At 43.7% G+C, this 22,178-nt stretch overlaps 1 protein-coding gene across 9 annotated transcripts in view; it reads right to left on the bottom strand.

Annotated features, from left to right (window-relative positions):
- Window positions 1–10,707: 10,707 nt before the first annotated feature.
- LOC110531067 (DNA (cytosine-5)-methyltransferase 3A) overlaps window positions 10,708–22,178 on the bottom strand; it is a 90,842-nt gene continuing 79,371 nt past the window's right edge. For all 9 annotated transcript variants that reach the window (XM_036984551.2, XM_090242406.1, XM_090242407.1 and 6 more), the window contains one exon: window positions 10,708–12,715. In XM_036984551.2, coding sequence (XP_036840446.1) covers window positions 12,574–12,715 — 142 coding nt within the window. In that variant the 3' untranslated portion in view covers window positions 10,708–12,573. The remainder of the gene's footprint in view (window positions 12,716–22,178) is intronic.

The raw sequence follows: 22,178 nt of genomic DNA, 5'->3' as shown, positions 1-22,178 counted from the left end.
GAAACTTCCAGTAATATATTTTGAGAAGAGCTGGCTACTATTGGAGACTTCCAGCAATTGTTTTTGAGGGGAGCTTGTTACCATTGGAGACTTCCAGTAATTGTTTTTGAGAAGAGCTGGCTACAAGTAGAGGCTTCCAGTAATCGTTTTTGAGAGGAGCTGGCTAACAGTGGAGACTTCCAGTAATCGATTTTGAGAGGAGCAGGCTACCAATGTCGAGTTCAAGAAATTGTTTTCGAGAGGAGATGGCTACTCTTTTATACTTCCAGTAATTGTTTTTGAGAGGAGCTGGCTACCATTGGTAACTTCCAGTAATTGTTTTTGAGAGGAGCTGGCTAACATTGCAGACTTCTATAATTGTTTGAGAGGAGATGGCTACTATTGGAGACTTCCAGTTAATGTTTTTGAGAGGAGCTGGCTTCCATTGGTGACTTCCAATAATTGTTTTTGAGGTGCTGACTACCGTTGGAGACTTCCAATAATTGTTTTGGGGAGGAGGTGGCTACCGTTGTGGAGTTCAAGTAATTGTTTTTGAGAGGAGGTGTCTACCATTGGAGACTTCCAGTAATTGTTATTGAGACCTTTGGCTACCATTAGACTTCCAGTAATTGTTTTTGGGAGTAGCTGGCTACCATTGGAGACTTCCAGTAATAGTTTTTGAGAGGAGATGGCTAAAAATAGAGACTTCCAGTAGTTGTTTTTGAGAGGAGCTGGCTACCATTTGAAGACTTCCAATCATTGTTTTTGAGAGGAGATGGCTTCCATTGGAGACTTCCAGTAATTGTTTTTGAGAAGAGATGGCTTCCAATCTTGAGTTTCAGAATTTTTTTTTGAGAGGAGCTGTCTACCATTGGAGACTTCCAGTAATTGTTATTGAGACCTTTGGCTACCATTGGAGACTTCCAGTAATTGTTTTTGAAAGGAGATGGCTAAAAATAGAGACTTCCAGTAGTTGTTTTTGAGAGGAGCTGGCTACCATTTGAAGACTTCCAATCATTGTTTTTGAGAGGAGATGGCTTCCAATCTTGAGTTTCAGAATTTTTTTTTGAGAGGGGCTGTCTACCATTGGAGACTTCCAGTAATTGTTATTGAGACCTGTGGCTACCATTGGAGACTTTCAGTAATAGTTTTTGAGAGGAGATGGCTACTATTGGAGACTTCCAGTAATTGTTATTGAGACGTTTGACTACCCTTGGAAACATCCAGCAATTGTTTGAGAGGAGATGGCTAAAAATAGAGACTTCCAGTAGTTGTTTTTGAGAGGAGCTGGCTACCATTGTCGAGTTCAAGTAATTGCTTTTGAGAGGAGATGGCTACTATTGGAGACTTCCAGTAATGTTTGTGAGAGGATATGTCTCCCATTGGAGACTTCCAGTATTTGTTTTTGAGAGGAGCTGTGTACCCTTGGATAATTTTATTGTGTTTTTGAGAGGAGCTGGCTACCATTGGAGACTTCCAGTAAATGTTTTTGAGAGGATCTGGTTACCATTGGAGACTTCCAGTAAGTGTTTTTGAGAGGAGCTGGCTACCATTGGAAACTTCCAGCAATTGTTATTGAGATTAGCTGGCTACCATTGGAGACTTCCAGTAATAGTTTTTGAGAGGAGCTGGCTACAATCAGAGACTACCAATAGTTGTTTTTGAGAGGAGCTGAATACCATTGGAGACTTCCAGTAATTCTTATTGAGAAGTTTGGCTACCATTGGAGACTTCCAGTAATTGTTTTTGAGAGGAGGTGGCTACCATTGTTGAGTTCAAGAAATTGTTTTTGAGAGGAGATGGCTACCATTGGAGAGTTCCAGTAATTGTTTTTGAGAGGAGCTGGCTACCATTGGATACTCCCAGTATTAGTTTTTGAGAGGAGCTAGCTACCATCGGAGACCGCCAATAGTTGTTTTTGAGAGGAGCTGGCTTCCATCGGAGACCGGCAATAGTTGTTTTTGAGAGGAGCTGGCTACCATCGGAGACCGCCAATAGTTGTTTTTGAGAGGAGCTGGCTACCATCGGAGACCGCCAATAGTTGTTTTGGAGAGGAGCTGGCAACTATTGGAGACTTCCAGTAATTGTTTTTGGAAGGAGCTGGCTGCTATTGGAGACTGCCAGTTATTATCACAACCTGATCTGTTTCACCTGTCGTTGTGATTGTCTCCACCCCCTCCAGGTGTCGCTTATTTTCCTATTATCCCTGTGTTTCCTGTCTCTCTGTGCCAGTTCGTCCTGTATGTTTTTAAAGTCAACCAGCGTGGTTTCCCGTACTCCTGCTTTCTATTCTCTTTTTGATAGTCCTCCTGGTTTTGGCCCTTACCTGCTTTCTGGGTGCCGCACCCACCTGCCTGACCATTCTGCCTGCCCTGACCTCGAGCCTGCCTGCCCTGACCTCGAGCCTGCCTGCCCTGACCTCGAGCCTGCCCTGACCTCGAGCCTGCCTGCCACTCTGTACCTCCTGGGAAAAACAACCTAAATCTCAATATCGCAGTATCCCTTTAAGTCATGTCAGTGTCTGGAATAATACTCACCATTCAGTCATTCAGTAATCCATGAACAAAAACCTACTCACCATTCAGTCATTCAGTAATCCATGAACAAAAACCTACTCACCATTCAGTCAATTATAAGTAATATTCTGTTTAAAACAATATCATGACAATAACCAAATGCTTATTTGTAATCCATGAACAAAAACCTACTCATCAGTCACTTTTTAGGATCCAATCCATATTTATTTTCTCCCCATCTTCTACCCTTTTAGCGTTGTCAACATTGTGAACAGTCCCCCATGGTGGCAGTGGGGTTGTGGTATGGGAAGGCCTAAGCTATGGGCAATGAACACAATTGCATTTTATCAATGACAATCTACAGATATACCATGATGAGATCCTGAGGCCCATTGTCGTGCCATTCATCCGCTGCCACCACCTCATGTTTCAGCACGATAATGCACGGCCCCATGTCACAAGGATCTGTACAGTCGTGGCCAAAAGTTTTGAGAATGACACAAATATAAATTTTCACAAAGTCACTAAAGTGTCTTTAGATATTTATGTCAGATGTTACTATGGAATACTGAAGTATAATTACAAGCATTTCATACCTGTCAAAGGCTTTTATTGACAATTACATGAAGTTGATGCAAAGAGTCAATATTTGCAGTGTTGACCCTTCTTTTTCAAGACCTCTGCAATCCGCCCTGAAATGCTGTCAAGTAACTTCTGGGCCACATCCTGACTGATGACAGCCCATTCTTGCACAATCAATGCTTGGAGTTTGTCAGAATTTGTGGGGTTTTGTTTGTCCACCCGCCTCTTGAGGATTGACCACCAGTTTTCAATGGGATTAAGGTCTGGGGAGTTTCCTGGCCATGGACCCAAAATATTGATGTTTTGTTCCCCGAGCCACTTAGTTATCACTTTTGCCTCATGGCAAGGTGCTCCATCATGCTGGATAAGGCATTGTTCGTCACCAAACTGTTCCTGGATGGTTGGGAGAAGTTGCTCTCAGAGGATGTGTTGGTACCATTCTTTATTCATGGCTGTGTTCTTAGGCAAAATTGTGAGTGAGCCCACTCCCTTGGTTGAGAAGCAACCCCACACATGAATGGTCTCAGGATGCTTTACTGTTGGCATGACACAGGACTGATGGTAGCGCTCACATTGTCTTCTCCGGAAAAGCTTTTTTCCGGATGCCCCAAACAATCGGAAAGGGGATTCATCAGAGAAAATTACTTTACCCCAGTCCTCAGCAGTCCAATCCCTGTACCTTTTTCAGAATATCAGTCTGTCCCTGATGTTTTTCCTGGAGAGAAGTGGCTTCTTTGCTGCCCTTCTTGACACCAGGCCATCCTCCAAAAGTCTTGCAGATGCACTCACACCTGCCTGCTACCATTCCTGAGCAAGCTCTTTACTGGTGGTTCCCCGATCCCGCAGCTGAATCAACTTTAGGAGACGGTCCTGGCCGCTTGCTAGACTTTCTTGGGCTCCCTGAAGCCTTCTTCACAACAATTGATTAGTGGGACAACATTCCACAGACCACAATAAACAGCCTTATCAACTCTAATCAAAGGAGATGTGTTGTGCTGCATTTGGCAAATGGTGATTACAACAGATACAGATATGGTTTTCTGATCCCTACTTTTTTAAAAGGAATCTGTGACCAACAGATGCATATCTTTATTCTCAGTCACGTGAAATCCACAGATTAGAGTCAAATGAATTGATTTAAATTGACTGATTTCCTAATATGAACTGTAATTCAATAAAATCGTTGAAATTGTTGCATGTTGCATTTCTGTTGTTGTTCCGAATATACAGTGGGGCAAAAAAGTATTTAGTCAGCCACCCATTGTGCAAGTTATCCCACTTAAAAATATGAGAGAGGCCTGTAATTTTCATCATAGGTACACTTCAACTATGACAGACAAAATGAGAAGAAAAAATCCAGAAAATCACATTGTAGGATTTTTTCTGAATTTATTTGCAAATTATGGTGGAAAATAAGAGTAGGGGTAGTGTCAAATAGGGGTAGTGTCACGCCTGATCCCGCTCTTCCCCCCTGGAGCTCGAGGACACCAGGCTGCCCTGCATCACGCACACCTGCCATCATCTATTACGCACACCTGCCATCATCTTTTACGCACACCTGCCATCATCTATTACGCACACCTGCCATCCTCTATTACGCACACCTGTCATCATCTATTACGCACACCTGTCATCATCTATTACGCACACCTGCCATCATCTATTACGCACACCTGCCATCATCTATTACGCACACCTGCCATCATCTATTACGCACACCTGCCATCATCTATTATGCACACCTGCCATCATCTATCACACACACCTGTCCTCATCTATTACGCACACCTGCCATCATCTATAACACACACCTGCCGTCATCTATTACGCACACCTGTCGTCATCTATTACGCACACCTGTCACCCGTCATGCGCATCAGCGATATTGGACTCACTCATCAACTGTTTATTACCTCTCCTATATTTGTCCGTTCCCCTGCTCTGTTCTGTTCCCCACTGATGTCTGTGTTACCCGTGTGCTGACGCTGTTCCTGTCTCGTTCTATGTCCGTTCCATATTAAATGTTTGACTCCCCGTATCTGCTTCGCCTCTCCAGCGTCATCCTTGTGACATCACTAATGTGTTCCATTGTCACGTTGTGTTAGCTAATCCAAGTTTATCCTTTTAAAAGGCTAATTGATCATTAGAAAAACATTTTGTAATTATGTTAGTGCAGCTGAAAACTGTTGTTCTGATTAAAGAAGCAATAAAACTGGCCTTTAGACTAGTTGAGTATCTGAAGCATCGGCATTTGTGGGTTCGATTGCAGGCTCTAAATGGCCAGAAACAAAGAACTTTCAAAGACCAGTCAATTCGTGTTCTGAGATATAGAGAAATTGCCAAAAAACTGAAGATCTCGTACTACTCCCTTCACAGAACAGAGCAAACTGGATCTAACCAGAATAGAAAGAGGAGTGGGAGGCCCTGATGCACAACTGAGCAAGAGGACAAGTACATTAGAGTGTCTAGTTTGAGAAACAGACATCTCACAAGTCCTCAACTGGCAGCTTCATTAAATAGTACCCACAAAACACCAGTCTCAACGTCAACAGTGAAGAGGTGACTCCGGGATGCTAGCCTTCTAGGCAGAGTTCCTCTGTCCAGTGTCTGTGTTCTTTAATTGGCCAGTCTGAGATGTTGGCAATATCAGTTGGTTTTTGTGATGAATGAGCTATCTGATTCAAAGAAAGCTGGAGCTGAGTTTGCCTTTTTTTTTTTAAATGTAAGGTGATCCAAAGCTTTTTACTATCCGTTATGTAATTTATCTTTGTTTCATAGGGTAGTTTCTTCTCCTTTTTATTCAGTTTAGCCACATGACTTCTCAATTTGCAGTACGTTTTGCCAATCAGTTGTGCAGCCAGACTTATTTGTCACTCATTTTGATCCCCATCAACCATACAATCTTTCAATTCCTCATCAACCCACAGGGATTTAACAGTTTTTGCAGTCATTTTCTTAATGGGTGCTTATTAGTAACTGGAATAAGCAATTTCATAAACGTGCCAAGATCAGTTTCTGTTTGCTCCTTACGACACACCACGGACCAACAGATATTCTTTACATCATCAACATATGAATCACTACAAAACTTATTGTATGACCTCTTATATACTACATTAGGCCCAGTCTTTGGAACTTTGGTTTTCCTAGATATGGCTACTATATTGTGATCACTACATCCGATGGAGCTGGATACTGCTTTCAAGCTAATTTCGTTAGTAAAGCTGTGATAAATACATGTAGATGATTTCATTCCTGTGCTGTTTGTAGCTAGGTTGGTTGCAGACACTGGTTACAGTTTGAAGCTTTTTCTTGAGTGGGCAGCTTGATGAAAGCCAGTCAATATTTAAATCACACAGAAAATATACCTCTCTGTTGACATCACATACATTATCAAGCATTTTCCACTTTATCCAGATACTGACTGTTAGCACTTGGTGGTCTATAGCAGCTTCCTACCAGAAATGGCTTTAGGTGAGACAGATGAACCTGTAGCCATATGACTTCAACAGTATTTAACATGAGATCCTCTCTAAGCTCTAAAGGAATGTGGTTCTGAATATAAACAGCAAGACCTCCAACATTGGCATTTCTATCTTTTCTGTAAATGTTATAACCTTGTATTGCTACCACTGTATCATCAAATGTTTTATCTAAGTGAGTTTCAGAGATAGTCAGAATAGGAATGTCATCTGTTACTAGCAAATTATTGACTTCCTGAACCTTGTTTTTTATGTTACATATGTTAACGTGGGCTATTTTAGTTTTTTTTAGGACTTTTCTGGGATGCTTGATGGTTTTCATTGCTTTACTGGGAAGCTTAGCAGAAGAAGACATGCTCATGTTATTTATCCTGTGTGAATTTAAGTATGCTCTCTCTAATTCTCTCTCTCTTTCTTTCTCTCTCTCGACCCTGACCTGTTCACCGGACGTGCTACCTGTCCCAGACCTGCTGTTTTCAACTCTCTAGAGACAGCAGGAGTGGTAGAGATACTCTTAATGATCGGCTATGAAAAGCCAACTGACATTTACTCCCGAGGTGCTGACTTGCTGCACCCTCGACAACTACTGTGATTATTATTATTTGACCATGCTGGTCATTGATGAACATTTGAACATCTTGGCCATGTTCTGTTATAATTTCCACCCGGCACAGCCAGAAAAGGACTGGCCACCCACATAGCCTGGTTCCTCTCTAGGTTACTTCCTAGGTTTTGGCCTTTCTAAGGAGTTTTTCCTAGCCACAGTGCTTCTACACCTGCATTGCTTGCTGTTTGGGGTTTTAGGCTGAGTTTCTGTACAGCACTTTGAGATATCAGCTGATGTAAGAAGGGCTATATAAAAAAATGTTTGAATTATGTTCTCGTAGGGTGAGCAGCACACAGTGGACTTCCTACTTGTTACTGCACTGTCAGAACTAGAAGCATAAGCCTTTCGCAACACTCACAATAAATCAAATCTAATGTATTGGTCACATACACTTGTTTAGCAGATGTTATTGCGGGTGTAGCGAAATGCTTGATTTCTTCAAACCAAGCTGCTTACCTGTTTCTGGTGTCCTTTGACAGCTCTTTGGTCTTGGCCATAGTGGAGTTTGGAGTGTGACTGTTTGAGGTTGTGGACAGGTGTCTTTTATACTGATAACAAGTTCAGACAGGTGCCATTAATACAGGTAACGAGTGGAGGACAGAGGAGCCTCTTAAATAAGAAATTACAGGTCTGTGAGAGCCAGAAATCTTGCATGTTTGTAGGTGACCAAATACTTATTTTCCACCATAATTTGCAAATAAATTCATAAAAAATCCTACAATGTGATTTTCTGGATTTTTTTCTCTAATTTTGTCTGTCATAGTTGAAGTGTACTTATGATGAAAATTACAGGCCTCTTTCATCTTTTTAAGTGGGAGAACTTGCACAATTGGTGGCTGGCTAAATACTTTTTGCCCCACTGTACATATGAAATGGGTAATGCAGTATTTACACAAAATTAAAGTGACTAAGATACCGAAGAACAGTACAGAGTACAGTTTATACATATGAGATGAGTAATGCAAGATACGGAGACATTATTAAAGTGGCTAGTGTTTCATGTCCTTAAAGTGGCCAGTGATTCCTAATTTATGTCTATAGGCAGCAGCCTCTGATGTGCTAGTGATGGCTTTTTAGCAGTCTGATGGCCTTGAGATAGAAGCTGTTTTTCAGTCTCTCGGTCCCAGCTTTGATGCACAAGTACTGACCTCGTCTTCTGGATGATAGCGGGGTGAACAGGCAGTGGCTCGGGTGGTTGTTGTCCTTGATGATCCCTTTTGCCTTCCTGTGACATCAGGTGCTGTAGGTGTCATGGAGGGCAGGTAGTTTGCCCCCGGTGATGTGTTGGGCAGACCGCACCACCCTCTGGAGAGCTTTGCGGTTGTGGGCGGTGCAGTTACCATACCAGGCGGTGATACAGCTCAACAGGATCCTCTCAATTGTACATCTGTAGACGTTAGTGAGGGTTTTCAGTGATAAGCCACATTTTTTCAGCCTCCTGAGGTTGAAGAGGCACTGTTGCACCTTCTTCACTACACTGTCTGTGTGGGTGGACCATTTCAGTTTGTCAGTGATGTGCACGCCGAGGAAGCTTTCCACCTTCTCCACTTCGGTCCCATCGATGTGGATAGGGAGGGTGCTCCCTCTGCTGTTTCCTGAGGTCAACAATCAGCTCCTTTGTTTTGTTGACGTTGAGTGAGGTTATTTTCGTGGCACCACTCTCCCAGGTCCCTCACCTCCTCCCTGTAGGATGTCTCATCGTTGTTGGTAATCAGGCCTACTATGGTTGTGTTGTCTGCAGACTTGATGATTGAGTTGGAGGCGTGCATGGCCACGCAGTCGTGGGTGAACAGGGAGTACAGGAGAGGGCTGAGAACACACCCTTGTGGGGTGCTATGTTGAGGATCAGCGAAGAGGTGTTGTTTTCTACCTTCACCACCTGGGGGCGGTCCGTCAGGAAGTCCAGGACCCAGTTGTACAGGGCGGGGTTCAGACCCAGGGCCTCGAGCTTGATGATGAGCTTGGAGGGTACTATGGTGTTGAATGCTGAGCTGTAGTCAATGAACAGCATTCTTACATAGGTATGCCTCTTGTCCAGATGGGATAGGGCACCTGCTAACCATGTGTATGTGACCAATACATTTGATTTAGGGCACACCGGCTCAGTGCTAACAGTATTACTCTGGTTCATAGACACATGATTACTGCATACAATAGCTGTAGGATCAGCTGAGTCATTCAGGGTAGTTAGCGGGACATAAATTAGGTTACTTACATTGTGTCTTCCAACACCCCTGGTATAATGTACATTTACTGAAGCATTATGACAACTCAGCAACACAATGGTAGGGATTAACTGAGCTGGGCTTGGGTCACTGTCTCAACGTAGCATTTTAATGCTGTGAAAGGATCCAGGAACCCAAATCATTTGAGTGGATCACTTACTCCTTATAAAACAAGCATTGTTTCCAGAAGGTATCAACATTGTCAGTAAACATTTCACCCACAGAGCTGTAATAGTCTGGTAGCCAGTTATGGAGGGCTGAAAGTCAGCTGAACCGTTCAATGCCACGATTTAGGGAGGGCAGAGGGACAGATATTATGGGGCGTTTGTTGGTGTAAAGTAGAGACCCAATCAGTTCTTTAAAATCCATCTTCAGCTGTTCTGAGCTGCCCTTCATGTCATTGAACCCCACACAAACTATGATAGACTAAATTTCCTAATTCAGGTTTAAAATGTTTGGGAACAGCTTATTGATGTCTTGTACTTGTGCTCCTGGATACCACAATGTTTGTGCTCCAGGGACTGAGACATTTCTCACTGTTGAACTGCCCAATACAACGCCCGGAGAAGGGAATGGAGAAATCTGACCATGCCTACCCCTCACACAATTGGTTTAACCTTTCACAGGTTGATGAGAAGCAGGATAGCATACATCTCTTCTTGGGCTTCTTGGGAGGAAATGGCTGGGGTCTTTAGGTTCCAGTTGTTGTTGCTAGTCAACTTTCAGTGGAGCGTCTGAGCATCTTTCAGAATCCCTCCTAAAACCTTGCCTGTTTTGTTTAGGTTGTTAGTTCCCCCTTCTGTTCGAGTGACATTTTTGGTTTTCTTGCAGGGGAATATTTATTTTAATTTGACCTTTAATTAACTAGGCAATTCAGTTTAGAACAAATTCTTATTTAAGGAACAACTTTCAAAGCAGATTTACATTTCAATTGTTCCACTAGGCTGCTTTGGGACCATTTCTGTTGGTTTTGGGACTTGGACATTCTGACATTTATTTGGGGCTAATTTAATTGGTTTTGTGAATTTATACACTTTTAATATAATATATGATTATTTTTCTCATTTTATTAATTTAGTCTGTTTTGCTTCAGTCACTCTCATAGGAAAACAGTATTTATTTTATATGGTAGCATAGTTTACAATCCAAGCTGATTATTACAATGTTCCCACCAGACTGTTCCCACAACCCAATGAAACATTCTGGGAACCATTAAAGAACAGACTAAATGTGTCCTGGGAATGTTCTTGTAACACCAGGTGAATGTTTTTGGCACTGTATAAGAAAAGTTGTAGAATCAGCAACACAACGGGACAGTTTTGGAACATATATATTGTGATGTTCCCACCAGACTGTTCCCACAACCTAATGAAACATTCTGGGAACCTTTTAAAGAACACATTACATATGTTTATAGGAACGTTCTAGCAACATCATGCAAATGTTTTATACAAACATACAAACTTTTGGGGAATGTTCTATTGTGGTTGTTAAATGTTACATGAAATATCCTTGGAATGTTCTCTTAAAACACATTTGATAAATAAATATATGATATCATCCTAATGTTACATTAAACCCTAACTAGAACTTAATGGGAATCTGAGCTAACGTTCTGGGAATGTTCCCGGTTTGCTGGGGAGGAGGAAGGTATATGTACCATAATACACGATCAGTGTGCCAGACATTATCTCTAGGCTAAAACATGAATCCTTTATTCATTACAGGTTCAAGTACAAAGTTAAAATGCCTTTAGTTATTCTGCTTTAGTTATTCTGCATACAAGATACAAGAGTACATAATATTGCCTTTGACTCTCTACCACAACTAAATACAGCCATTGGAAAGACAACCTTATTCTAACTATAGATCTGATATATTCTATTTTTTTTTCATTTTAGCACCTTTTGAAACATCACCGGTCCTTCCTCTTCAAAACACATTTCATTACACCTGTGAGAGGAGCGTGCATGTCTGTGTGTGACAGCCTGCTCGGACTCCACCCTGTTAAAACTCTCAACGGGTGATACCCTCGTTGACTTATCACCTGTCAATCAAATAACCACCAGTAAATCACATCAAACAACAAATAAACATCCCACCCCCTGCCCCCAAGCCCCTCCCCCTACAGTACAACAGACCACTCACTATACTGACAGATAGTAATTGATAGTAACCCATAGTAACCATGTTACCGTAAGCAAGCACCTTATGACATAACGCCCCACTGCACCATGGGAGACAGCTGTGTTTGCGCATGACGGAGCACAGGGTTGGAAACAGCTCATCACAACTGTGTGTGTGTGTATATGTGTGTGTGTGTGTGTGCGTGCGTGCGTATGTGTGTGTGTGTGTGTGTGCAGCAAACTGTGTAACCCACTAGTGTGACTGACTGCTGTGTAAACCTGGATTGTCTGTGCGCCACGAGACCATGTTAGCCCACTGAACTAAAGACTAGGCTCTCTCTGGGCGCTAACCTGAGTCCTCAGGTCTCAGGCAAGTTACTCGTCATGCTGAACTACCTACACAACGCTTAACTGTAGAACACTAACCTCTAACCCCTGACCTCTAACCCCTCTGCTACGCTGCACTTAGAGACAGTAGAAAACAAGCTGCTACCTGAAGAGAAAGAAACACTGCAAACTAATGAAACTACTGAACAAAGACCTGGTAGTGTGTGTGTGTGTGTGTGTGTGTGTGTGTGTGTGTGTGTGTGTGTGTGTGTGTGTGTGTGTAGCACCATAGATTTGATTAACAGGAGGGAGATGTAAAGGAGATTAAGCACCACTGAGTGTTGAAGCACCTTTGTCAACTAGCACCATGGAATCTGAGGTGTGAGTGACAGAGAGACTGGAAGAGAGACAGTCCATGTTGTCGGAGTATTGTTTTGTGGCTGGATAACAGGTTTAGTTTGTGATTGGTTAGCACCAGGGTTGGGGCGTATCCTGGCTTGTGATTGGTTAACACCGGGGCGGGGCTGGAACCTTTCTGGTTGGGCATCGGCCTGTGGGTCATGGGCTGGGCTCCAGGCTGAGAACTCTTTCAGTTGAGGTGTGTGTGTGTGTGTGTGTGTGTGTGTGTGTGTTTGTGTGTGTGTGTGTGTGTGTGTGTGTGTGTGTGTGTGTGTGTGTGTGTGTGTGTGTGTGTGTGTGTGTGTGTGTGTGTGTGTGTGTGTGTGTGTATTAGTTGCAGGCGAAGTACTCTTTGAGTGGGGCGAAGAGGTGTCGTATGACTGGAACGCTCCAAGACCGCCCCAACAGACGCTGTCTGGAGAGACGACTCATGTTGGACACATCTGTGTAGTGGACCGGGAACCCAAAAACCCTGCAGAGGTAAGAGGTCAGAGGTTACAAAAGACAAAATATAAAATTAATTGAAATAGTATAACTGTATTGGAGATAGTAGAACTAAAGTAGAGATAGTAGAACTACAGTAGAGACAGTATAACTACAATAGAGATAGTAGAACTACAGTAGAGATAGTATAACTACAGTAGACAGTATAACTGTATTAGAGACAGTAGAACTAAAGTAGAGATAGTAGAACTACAGTAGAGACAGTATAACTACAGTAGATGGTAGAACTAAAGTAGAGATAGTAGAACTACAGTAGAGACAGTATAACTACAGTAGATGGTAGAACTAAAGTAGAGATAGTAGAACTACAGTAGAGACAGTATAACTGTATTAGAGATAGTAGAACTAAAGTAGAGCTAGTAGAACTACAGTAGAGACAGTATAACTGTATTAGAGATAGTATAACTAAAGTAGAGACAGTATAACTGTATTAGAGATAGTAGAACTGAAAAACAGCTAGTATAATAGAGACAGTAGAACCATAGTAGAGCTACCGTAGAGATAGTAGAGCTAGATATAATATAACTAAAGTAGAAAAACAAAAGACAGTAGAAATAAAGATAGGATGACTAGAGTAGAGACAGTATAACTAGAGTAGAGACAGGATATCTAGAATAGATACAGTAGAACTAGAACAGAGACAGTAGAACTAGAGTAGAGACAATAGAACTAGAGATAGTAGATCTAGAGTAGACAGCAGAACTAGACAATAGAACTACAGTAAATATAGTAGACCTAGAGTAGAGACAGTAGAACTAAAGTAGAGACACTATAACTAGAGTAGAGACAGTAGAACTAAAGTAGAGACACTATAACTAGAGTAGATACAGTAGAACTAAAGTAGAGACAGTAGAACTAAAGTAGAGACAGTTGAACTAAAGTAGATAGTGTAGAGCTAGAGTAGAGATAAAAGAACGAGAAGAGATAGTATAAGTAGAGTAGAGACAGTAGAACTAAAGTAGAGAGAATAGAACTCGAGTAACGATAATAGAACTAGATTAGAGACAGAAAAACTAGAGTAGAGACAGTAGATCTAGAGAAGAGTCAGCAGAAGTAGAGTACAGATAATAGAACTAGAGTAGAGAAGTAGAACTAGAGTAGAGACATTATAACTAGAGTAGAGATAATATAACTAGAGTAGAGACAGTAGACCTTAGCTATGCGCATGTTGATCTTAGGCTTGTGTGGGGCTGCTCGGCCATGGAAACCCATTTCATGAAGCTCCTAAAGAACAGTTCTTGTGTTGGCATTGCTTCCAGAGACAGTTTGGAACTCGAAAGTGATTGTTGCAACCAAGGACAGACGATTTTTACGCGCTGTGCATTTCAGCACTCGAAGGTCTCGTTCTGTGAGCTTGTGTGGCCTACCACTTTGCGGCTGAGCCGTTGTTGCTCCTACACATTTCCACATAAAAAATAACAGCACTTACAGTTGACCAGGACAGGTCTAGCAGGGCAGACATGTGATGAACTGGCTTGTTGGAAAGATGGCATCCCATGATGGGACCATGTTGAAAGTCACTGAGCTCTTTAGTAAGGCCATTCTACTGACAATGCTTGTCTATGGAGATTGCAAGGCTGTGTGCTCAATTCTATATACGTGAGCAACGAGTGTATATAAAAAAAGCTGAATCCGCTAATTTGTAACAGTTCACAAACTTGTGTGTGTATATATATATAAACTCAGCCAAAAAAGAAATGTCCTCTCACTGTCAACTGCGTTTATTTTCAGCAAACTTAACATGTGTAAATATTTGTGTAAACATAACAAGATTCAACAACTGAGACATAAACTGAACAAGTTCCACAGACATGTGACTAACAGAAATTGAATCATGTGTCCCTGAACAAAGGGGGGGGGGGTCAAAATCAAAAGTAACAGTCAGTATCTGGTGTGGCCACCAGCTGCATTAAGTACTGCAGTGCATCTCTTCCTCATGGACAGCACCAGATTGGCCAGTTCTTGCTGTGAGATGTTACCCCACTCTTCCACCAAGGCACCTGCAAGTTCCCAGACATTCCTGGGGGGAATGGCCCTAGCCCTCACCCTCCGATCCAACAGGTCCCAGACGTGCTCTATGGGATTGAGATCCGGGCTCTTCGCTGGCCTTGCAGGAAATCACGCACGGAACGAGCAGTATGGCTGGTGGAATTGTCATGCTGGAGGGTCATGCCAGCATGAGCCTGCCGGAAGGGTACCACATGAGGGAGGAGGATGTCTTCCCTGTAACGCACAGCATTGAGATTGCTTGTAAGCTCAGTCCGATGATGCTGTGACACACCGCCCCAAACCATGACGGACCCTCCACCTCCAAATCGATCCTGCTCCAGAATACAGGCCCCGGTGTAACGCTCATTCCTTCGACGATAAACGCGAATCCGACCATCACTCCTGGCGAGACAAAACCGTGACTCGTCAGTGAAGAGCACTTTTTGCCAGTCCTGTCTGGTCCAGCGACGGTGGGTTTGTGCCCATAGGCAACATTGTTGCCGGTGATGTCTGGTGAGGCCCTGTCATACAACAGGCCCACAAGTCCTCAGTCCAGCCTCTCTCAGCCTATTGCGGACAGTCTGAGCACTGATGGAGGGATTGTGCGTTCCTGGTGTTACTCGGGCAGTGGTTGTTGCCATCTTGTACCTGTCCCGCAGGTGTGATGTTCAGATGTAGCAATCCTGTGCAGGTGTTGTTACACGTGGTCTGCCACTGCGAGAACAATCAGTTGTTCATCCTGTTTCCCCGTGAATTTATTTGTAAATTATGGTGGAAAATAAGTATTTGGTCAATAACAAAAGTTTATCTCAATACTTTGTTATATACCCTTTGTTGGCAATGACAGAGGTCAAACGTTTTCTGTAAGTCTTCACAAGGTTTTCACACACTGTTGCTGATATTTTGGCCCATTCCTCCATGCAGATCTCCTCTAGAGCAGTGATGTTATGGGGCTGTTGCTGGGCAACACAGACTTTCAACTCCCTCCAAAGATTTTCTATGGGGTTGAGATCTGGAGACTGGCTAGGCCACTCCAGGACCTTGAAATGCTTCTTGCGAAGCCACTCCTTCGTTGCCCGGGCGATGTGTTTGGGATCATTGTCATGCTGAAAGACCCAGCCACGTTTCATCTTCAATGCCCTTGCTGATAGAAGGAGGTTTTCACTCAAAATCTCACGATACATGGCCCCATTCATTCTTTCCTTTACACGGATCAGTCGTGCTGGTCCCTTTGCAAAAAAACAGCCCCAAAGCATGATGTTTCCACTCCATGCTTCACAGTAGGTATGGTGTTCTTTGGATGCAACTCAGCATTCTTTGTCCTCCAAACACGACGAGTTGAGTTTTTACCAAAAAGTTATATTTTGGCTTCATCTGACCATATGACATTCTCCCAATCTTCTTCCAAATGCTCTCGAGCAAACTTCCGACGGGCCTGGATATGTACTGGCTTAAGCATGGGGACACGTCTGGCACTGCAGGATTTAAGTCCCTGGCGGCGTAGTGTGTTACTGATGGTAGGCTTTGTTACTTTGGTCCCAGCTCTCTGCAGGTCATTCACTAGGTCCCCCTCTGTGGTTCTGGGATTTTTGCTCACTGTTCTTGTGATCATTTTAGGGGTGAGATCTTGCGTGGAGCCCCAGATCGAGGGAGATTATCAGTGGTCTTGTATGTCTTCCATTTCCTAATAATTGCTCCCACAGTTGATGTATTCAAACCAAGCTGCTTACCTATTGCAGATTCAGTCTTCCCAGCCTGGTGCAGGTCTACAATTTTGTTTCTGGTGTCCTTTGACAGCTCTTTGGTCTTGGCCATAGTGGAGTTTGGAGTGTGACTGTTTGAGGTTGTGGACAGGTGTCTTTTATACTGATAACAAGTTCAAACAGGTGCCATTAATACAGGTAACGAGTGGAGGACAGAGGAGCCTCTTAAAGAAGAAGTTACAGGTCTGTGAGAGCCAGAAATCTTGCTTGTTTGTAGGTGACCAAATACTTATTTTCCACCATAATTTGCAAATAAATTCATAAAAAATCCTACAATGTGATTTTCTGTAATTTTTTTCTCATTTTGTCTGTCATAGTTGAAGTGTACCTATGATGAAAATTACAGGCCTCTCTCATCTTTTTAAGTGGGAGAACTTGCACAATTGGTGGCTGACTAAATACTTTTTTGCCCCACTGTACATAGAAGTATAGAGGCCCATTATCAGCAACCATCACTCTTGTGTTCCAATGACATGTTGTGTTAGCTAATCCAAGTTTAAAATTTTAAAAGGCTAATTGATCATTAGAAAACCCTTTTGCAATTATGTTAGCACTGCTGAAAACTGTTGTTCTGATTAAAGAAGCAATAAAACTGGCCTTCTTTAGACCAGTTGAGTATCTGTACACAGCCCATCTGTAAATAGCCCACCCACCCAACTACCACATCCCCATATTGTTATTTATTTTTTACCCCAGTATCCCACATCATCATCTGCACACCTATCACTCCCGTGTTAATGCTAAATTGTAGTTATTTCACCACTATGGACTATTTATTGCCTTACCTCCCTAATCTTACCTCAGTATAGTTAGGTCAGGGGTTACCTCTCCATCTCAGTATAGTTAGGTCAGGGGTCAGGGGTTACCTCACCATCTCAGTTTAGTTAGGTTAGGGGTCAGGGGTTACCTCACCATCTCAGTATAGTTAGGTCAGGGGTCAGGGGTTACCTTTCAATCTCAGTATAGTTAGGTCAGGGGTCAGGGGTTACCTCTCCATCTCAGTATAGTTTGGTTAGGGGTCAGGGGTTACCTCTCCATCTCAGTATAGTTAGGTCAGGGGTCAGGAGTTACCTTTCCATCTCAGGATAGTTTGGTTAGGGGTCAGGGGTTACCTTTCCATCTCAGTAGAGCTAGGTTAGGGGTCAGGGGTTACCTCTCCATCTCAGTATTTTGTTAGATTAGGGGTCAAGGATTACCTCTCCATCTCAGTATATTTAGGTTAAGTTAGGTTAGGGGTCAGGGGTTAGCTCTCCATCTCAGTATAGTTAGATCAGGGGTCAAGGGTTACCTTTCCATCTCAGTATAGTTTGGTTAGGGGTCAGGGGTTACCTTTCCATCTCAGGATAGTTAGGTCAGGGGTCATGGGTTACCTCACCATCTCAGTATAGTTAGGTCAGGGGTCAGGGGTTACCTTTCAATCTCAGTATAGTTAGGTCAGGGGTCAGGGGTTACCTCTCCATCTCAGTATAGTTTGGTTAGGGGTCAGGGGTTACCTCTCCATCTCAGTATAGTTAGGTAGGGGTCACCTCACCATCTCAGTTTAGTTAGGTCAGGGGTCAGGGGTTACCTCTCCATCTCGGTATAGTTTGGTTAGGGGTCAGGGGTTACCTCTCCATCTCAGTATAGTTAGGTAGGGGTCACCTCACCATCTCAGTTTAGTTAGGTTAGGGGTCATGGGGTTACCTCTCCATCTCAGTATAGTTAGGTCAGGGGTCAGGAGTTACCTTTCCATCTCAGGATATTTTGGTTAGGGGTCAGGGGTTACCTTTCAATCTCAGTATAGTTAGGTCAGGGGTCAGGGGTTACCTCACCATCTCAGTACAGTTAGGTTAGGGTTCAGGGGTTACCTTTCCATCTCAGTAGAGCTAGGTTAGGGGTCAGGGGTTACCTCTCCATCTCAGTATTTTGTTAGATTAGGGGTCAAGGATTACCTCTCCATCTCAGTATATTTAGGTTAAGTTAGGTTAGGGGTCAGGGGTTAGCTCTCCATCTCAGTATAGTTAGATCAGGGGTCAAGGGTTACCTTTCCATCTCAGTATAGTTTGGTTAGGGGTCAGGGGTTACCTTTCCATCTCAGGATAGTTAGGTCAGGGGTCATGGGTTACCTCTCCATCTCAGTATAGTTAGGTCAGGAGTTACCTCTCCATCTCAATATAGTTTGGTCAGGGGTTACCTTTCCTTCTCAGTATAGTTAGGTCAGGGGTCAGAGGTTACCTCTCCATCTCAGTATAGTTAGGTCAGGGGTTACCTCTCCATTTCAGTATAGTTAGGTCAGGGGTCAGGGGTTACCTCACCATCTCAGTTTAGTTAGGTTAGGGGTAAGGGGTTACCTCACCATCTCAGTATAGTTAGGTCAGGGGTCAGGGGTTACCGCTCCATCTCAGTATAGATAGGTTGGGGTTCAGGGGTAACCTCTCCATCTCAGTATAGTTAGGTCAGGGGTCAGGAGATACCTTTCCATCTCAGGATAGTTTGGTTAGGGGTCAGGGGTTACCTTTCAATCTCAGTATAGTTAGGTCAGGGGTCAGGGGTTACCTCTCCATCTCAGTATAGTTTGGTCAGGGGTCAGGGGTTACCTCACCATCTCAGTATAGTTAGGTCAGGGGTCAGGGGTTACCGCTCCATCTCAGTATAGATAGGTTGGGGTTCTGGGGTAACCTCTCCATCTCAGTATAGTTAGGTCAGGGGTGAGGAGATACCTTTCCATCTCAGGATAGTTTGGTTAGGGGTCAGGGGTTACCTTTCAATCTCAGTATAGTTAGGTCAGGGGTCAGAGGTTATCTCTCCATCTCAGTATAGTTAGGTCAGGGGTCAGCGGTTACCTCTCCATCTCAGTACAGTTAGTTTGGGGGTCAAGGCTTACCTCTCCATCTCAGTACAGTTAGTTTGGGGGTCAAGGCTTACCTCTCCATCTCAGTATAGTTAGGTCAGGGGTCAGGGGATACCTCACCATCTCAGTTTAGTTAGGTTAGGGGTCAGTGGTTACCTCACCATCTCAGTATAGTTAGGTCAGGGATCTGGGGTTACCTTTCAATCTCAGTATAGTTAGGTCAGGGGTCAGGGGTTACCTCTCCATCTCAGTATAGTTTGGTTAGGGGTCAAGGGTTACCTCTCCATCTCAGTATAGTTAGGTTAGGGGTCAGAAGTTACCTTTCCATCTCAGTATTTTGTTAGATTAGGGGTCAAGAGTTACCTTTCCATCTCAGTAGAGTTAGGTCAGGGGTCAGGGGTTACCTCTCCATCTCAGTATAGTTTGGTCAGGGGTCAGGGGTTACCTCACCATCTCAGTATAGTTAGGTCAGGGGTCAGGGGTTACCGCTCCATCTCAGTATAGATAGGTTGGGGTTCTGGGGTAACCTCTCCATCTCAGTATAGTTAGGTCAGGGGTGAGGAGATACCTTTCCATCTCAGGATAGTTTGGTTAGGGGTCAGGGGTTACCTTTCAATCTCAGTATAGTTAGGTCAGGGGTCAGGGGTTACCTCACCATCTCAGTACAGTTAGGTTAGGGGTCAGGGGTTACCTTTCCATCTCAGTAGAGCTAGGTTAGGGGTCAGGGGTTACCTCTCCATCTCAGGATTTTGTTAGATTAGGGGTCAAGGATTACCTCTCCATCTCAGTATATTTAGGTTAAGTTAGGTTAGGGGTCAGGGGTTAGCTCTCCATCTCAGTATAGTTAGATCAGGGGTCAAGGGTTACCTTTCCATCTCAGTATAGTTTGGTTAGGGGTCAGGGGTTACCTTTCCATCTCAGGATAGTTAGGTCAGGGGTCATGGGTTACCTCTCCATCTCAGTATAGTTAGGTCAGGAGTTACCTCTCCATCTCAATATAGTTTGGTCAGGGGTTACCTTTCCTTCTCAGTATAGTTAGGTCAGGGGTCAGAGGTTACCTCTCCATCTCAGTATAGTTAGGTCAGGGGTTACCTCTCCATTTCAGTATAGTTAGGTCAGGGGTCAGGGGTTACCTCACCATCTCAGTTTAGTTAGGTTAGGGGTAAGGGGTTACCTCACCATCTCAGTATAGTTAGGTCAGGGGTCAGGGGTTACCGCTCCATCTCAGTATAGATAGGTTGGGGTTCAGGGGTAACCTCTCCATCTCAGTATAGTTAGGTCAGGGGTCAGGAGATACCTTTCCATCTCAGGATAGTTTGGTTAGGGGTCAGGGGTTACCTTTCAATCTCAGTATAGTTAGGTCAGGGGTCAGGGGTTACCTCTCCATCTCAGTATAGTTTGGTCAGGGGTCAGGGGTTACCTCACCATCTCAGTATAGTTAGGTCAGGGGTTACCGCTCCATCTCAGTATAGATAGGTTGGGGTTCTGGGGTAACCTCTCCATCTCAGTATAGTTAGGTCAGGGGTGAGGAGATACCTTTCCATCTCAGGAGAGTTTGGTTAGGGGTCAGGGGTTACCTTTCAATCTCAGTATAGTTAGGTCAGGGGTCAGAGGTTATCTCTCCATCTCAGTATAGTTAGGTCAGGGGTCAGCGGTTACCTCTCCATCTCAGTACAGTTAGTTTGGGGGTCAAGGCTTACCTCTCCATCTCAGTACAGTTAGTTTGGGGGTCAAGGCTTACCTCTCCATCTCAGTATAGTTAGGTCAGGGGTCAGGGGATACCTCACCATCTCAGTTTAGTTAGGTTAGGGGTCAGTGGTTACCTCACCATCTCAGTATAGTTAGGTCAGGGATCTGGGGTTACCTTTCAATCTCAGTATAGTTAGGTCAGGGGTCAGGGGTTACCTCTCCATCTCAGTATAGTTTGGTTAGGGGTCAAGGGTTACCTCTCCATCTCAGTATAGTTAGGTTAGGGGTCAGAAGTTACCTTTCCATCTCAGTATTTTGTTAGATTAGGGGTCAAGAGTTACCTTTCCATCTCAGTAGAGCTATGTTAGGGGTCAGGGGTTACCTTTCCATCTCAGTAGAGCTAGGTTAGGGGTCAGGGGTTACCTCTCCATCTCAGTATTTTGTTAGATTAGGGGTCAAGGGTTACCTCTCCATCTCAGTATTTTGTTAGATTAGGGGTCAGGGGTTACCGCTCCATCTCAGTATTTTGTTAGATTAGGGGTCAAGGGTTACCTTTCAATCTCAGTATAGTTAGGTCAGGAGTTACCTCCCCATCTCAGTATTTTGTTAGATTAGGGGTCAGGGGTTACCTCTCCATCTCAGTATTTTGTTAGATTAGGGGTCAAGGGTTACCTTTCCATCTCAGTAGAGCTAGGTTAGGGGTCAGGTGTTACCTCTCCATCTCAGTATTTTGTTAGATTAGGGGTCAGGGGTTACCTCTCCATTTCAGTATAGTTAGGTCAGGGGTCAGGGGTTACCTCATCATCTCAGTTTAGTTAGGTTAGGGGTCAGGGGTTACCTCACCATCTCAGTATAGTTAGGTCAGGGGTCAGGGGTTACCGCTCCATCTCAGTATAGATAGGTTGGGGTTCAGGGGTAACCTCTACATCTCAGTATAGTTAGGTCAGGGGTCAGGAGATACCTTTCCATCTCAGGATAGTTTGGTTAGGGGTCAGGGGTTACCTTTCAATCTCAGTATAGTTAGGTCAGGCGTTATCTCTCCATCTCAGTATTTTGTTAGATTAGGGGTCAAGGGTTACCTTTCCATCTCAGTAGAGCTAGGTTAGGGGTCAGGGCTTACCTCTCCATCTTAGTATTTTGTTAGATTAGGGGTCAAGGGT

This window comes from Oncorhynchus mykiss, chromosome 8 (genome assembly GCF_057628025.1).
Source record: "Oncorhynchus mykiss isolate SJ-2025 chromosome 8, ASM5762802v1, whole genome shotgun sequence".
NCBI classification, from domain to species: domain Eukaryota; kingdom Metazoa; phylum Chordata; class Actinopteri; order Salmoniformes; family Salmonidae; genus Oncorhynchus; species Oncorhynchus mykiss.
The sequence above is the reverse complement of the archived record's forward strand: the minus strand, read 5'-3'. Positions and strand labels throughout refer to the sequence as shown.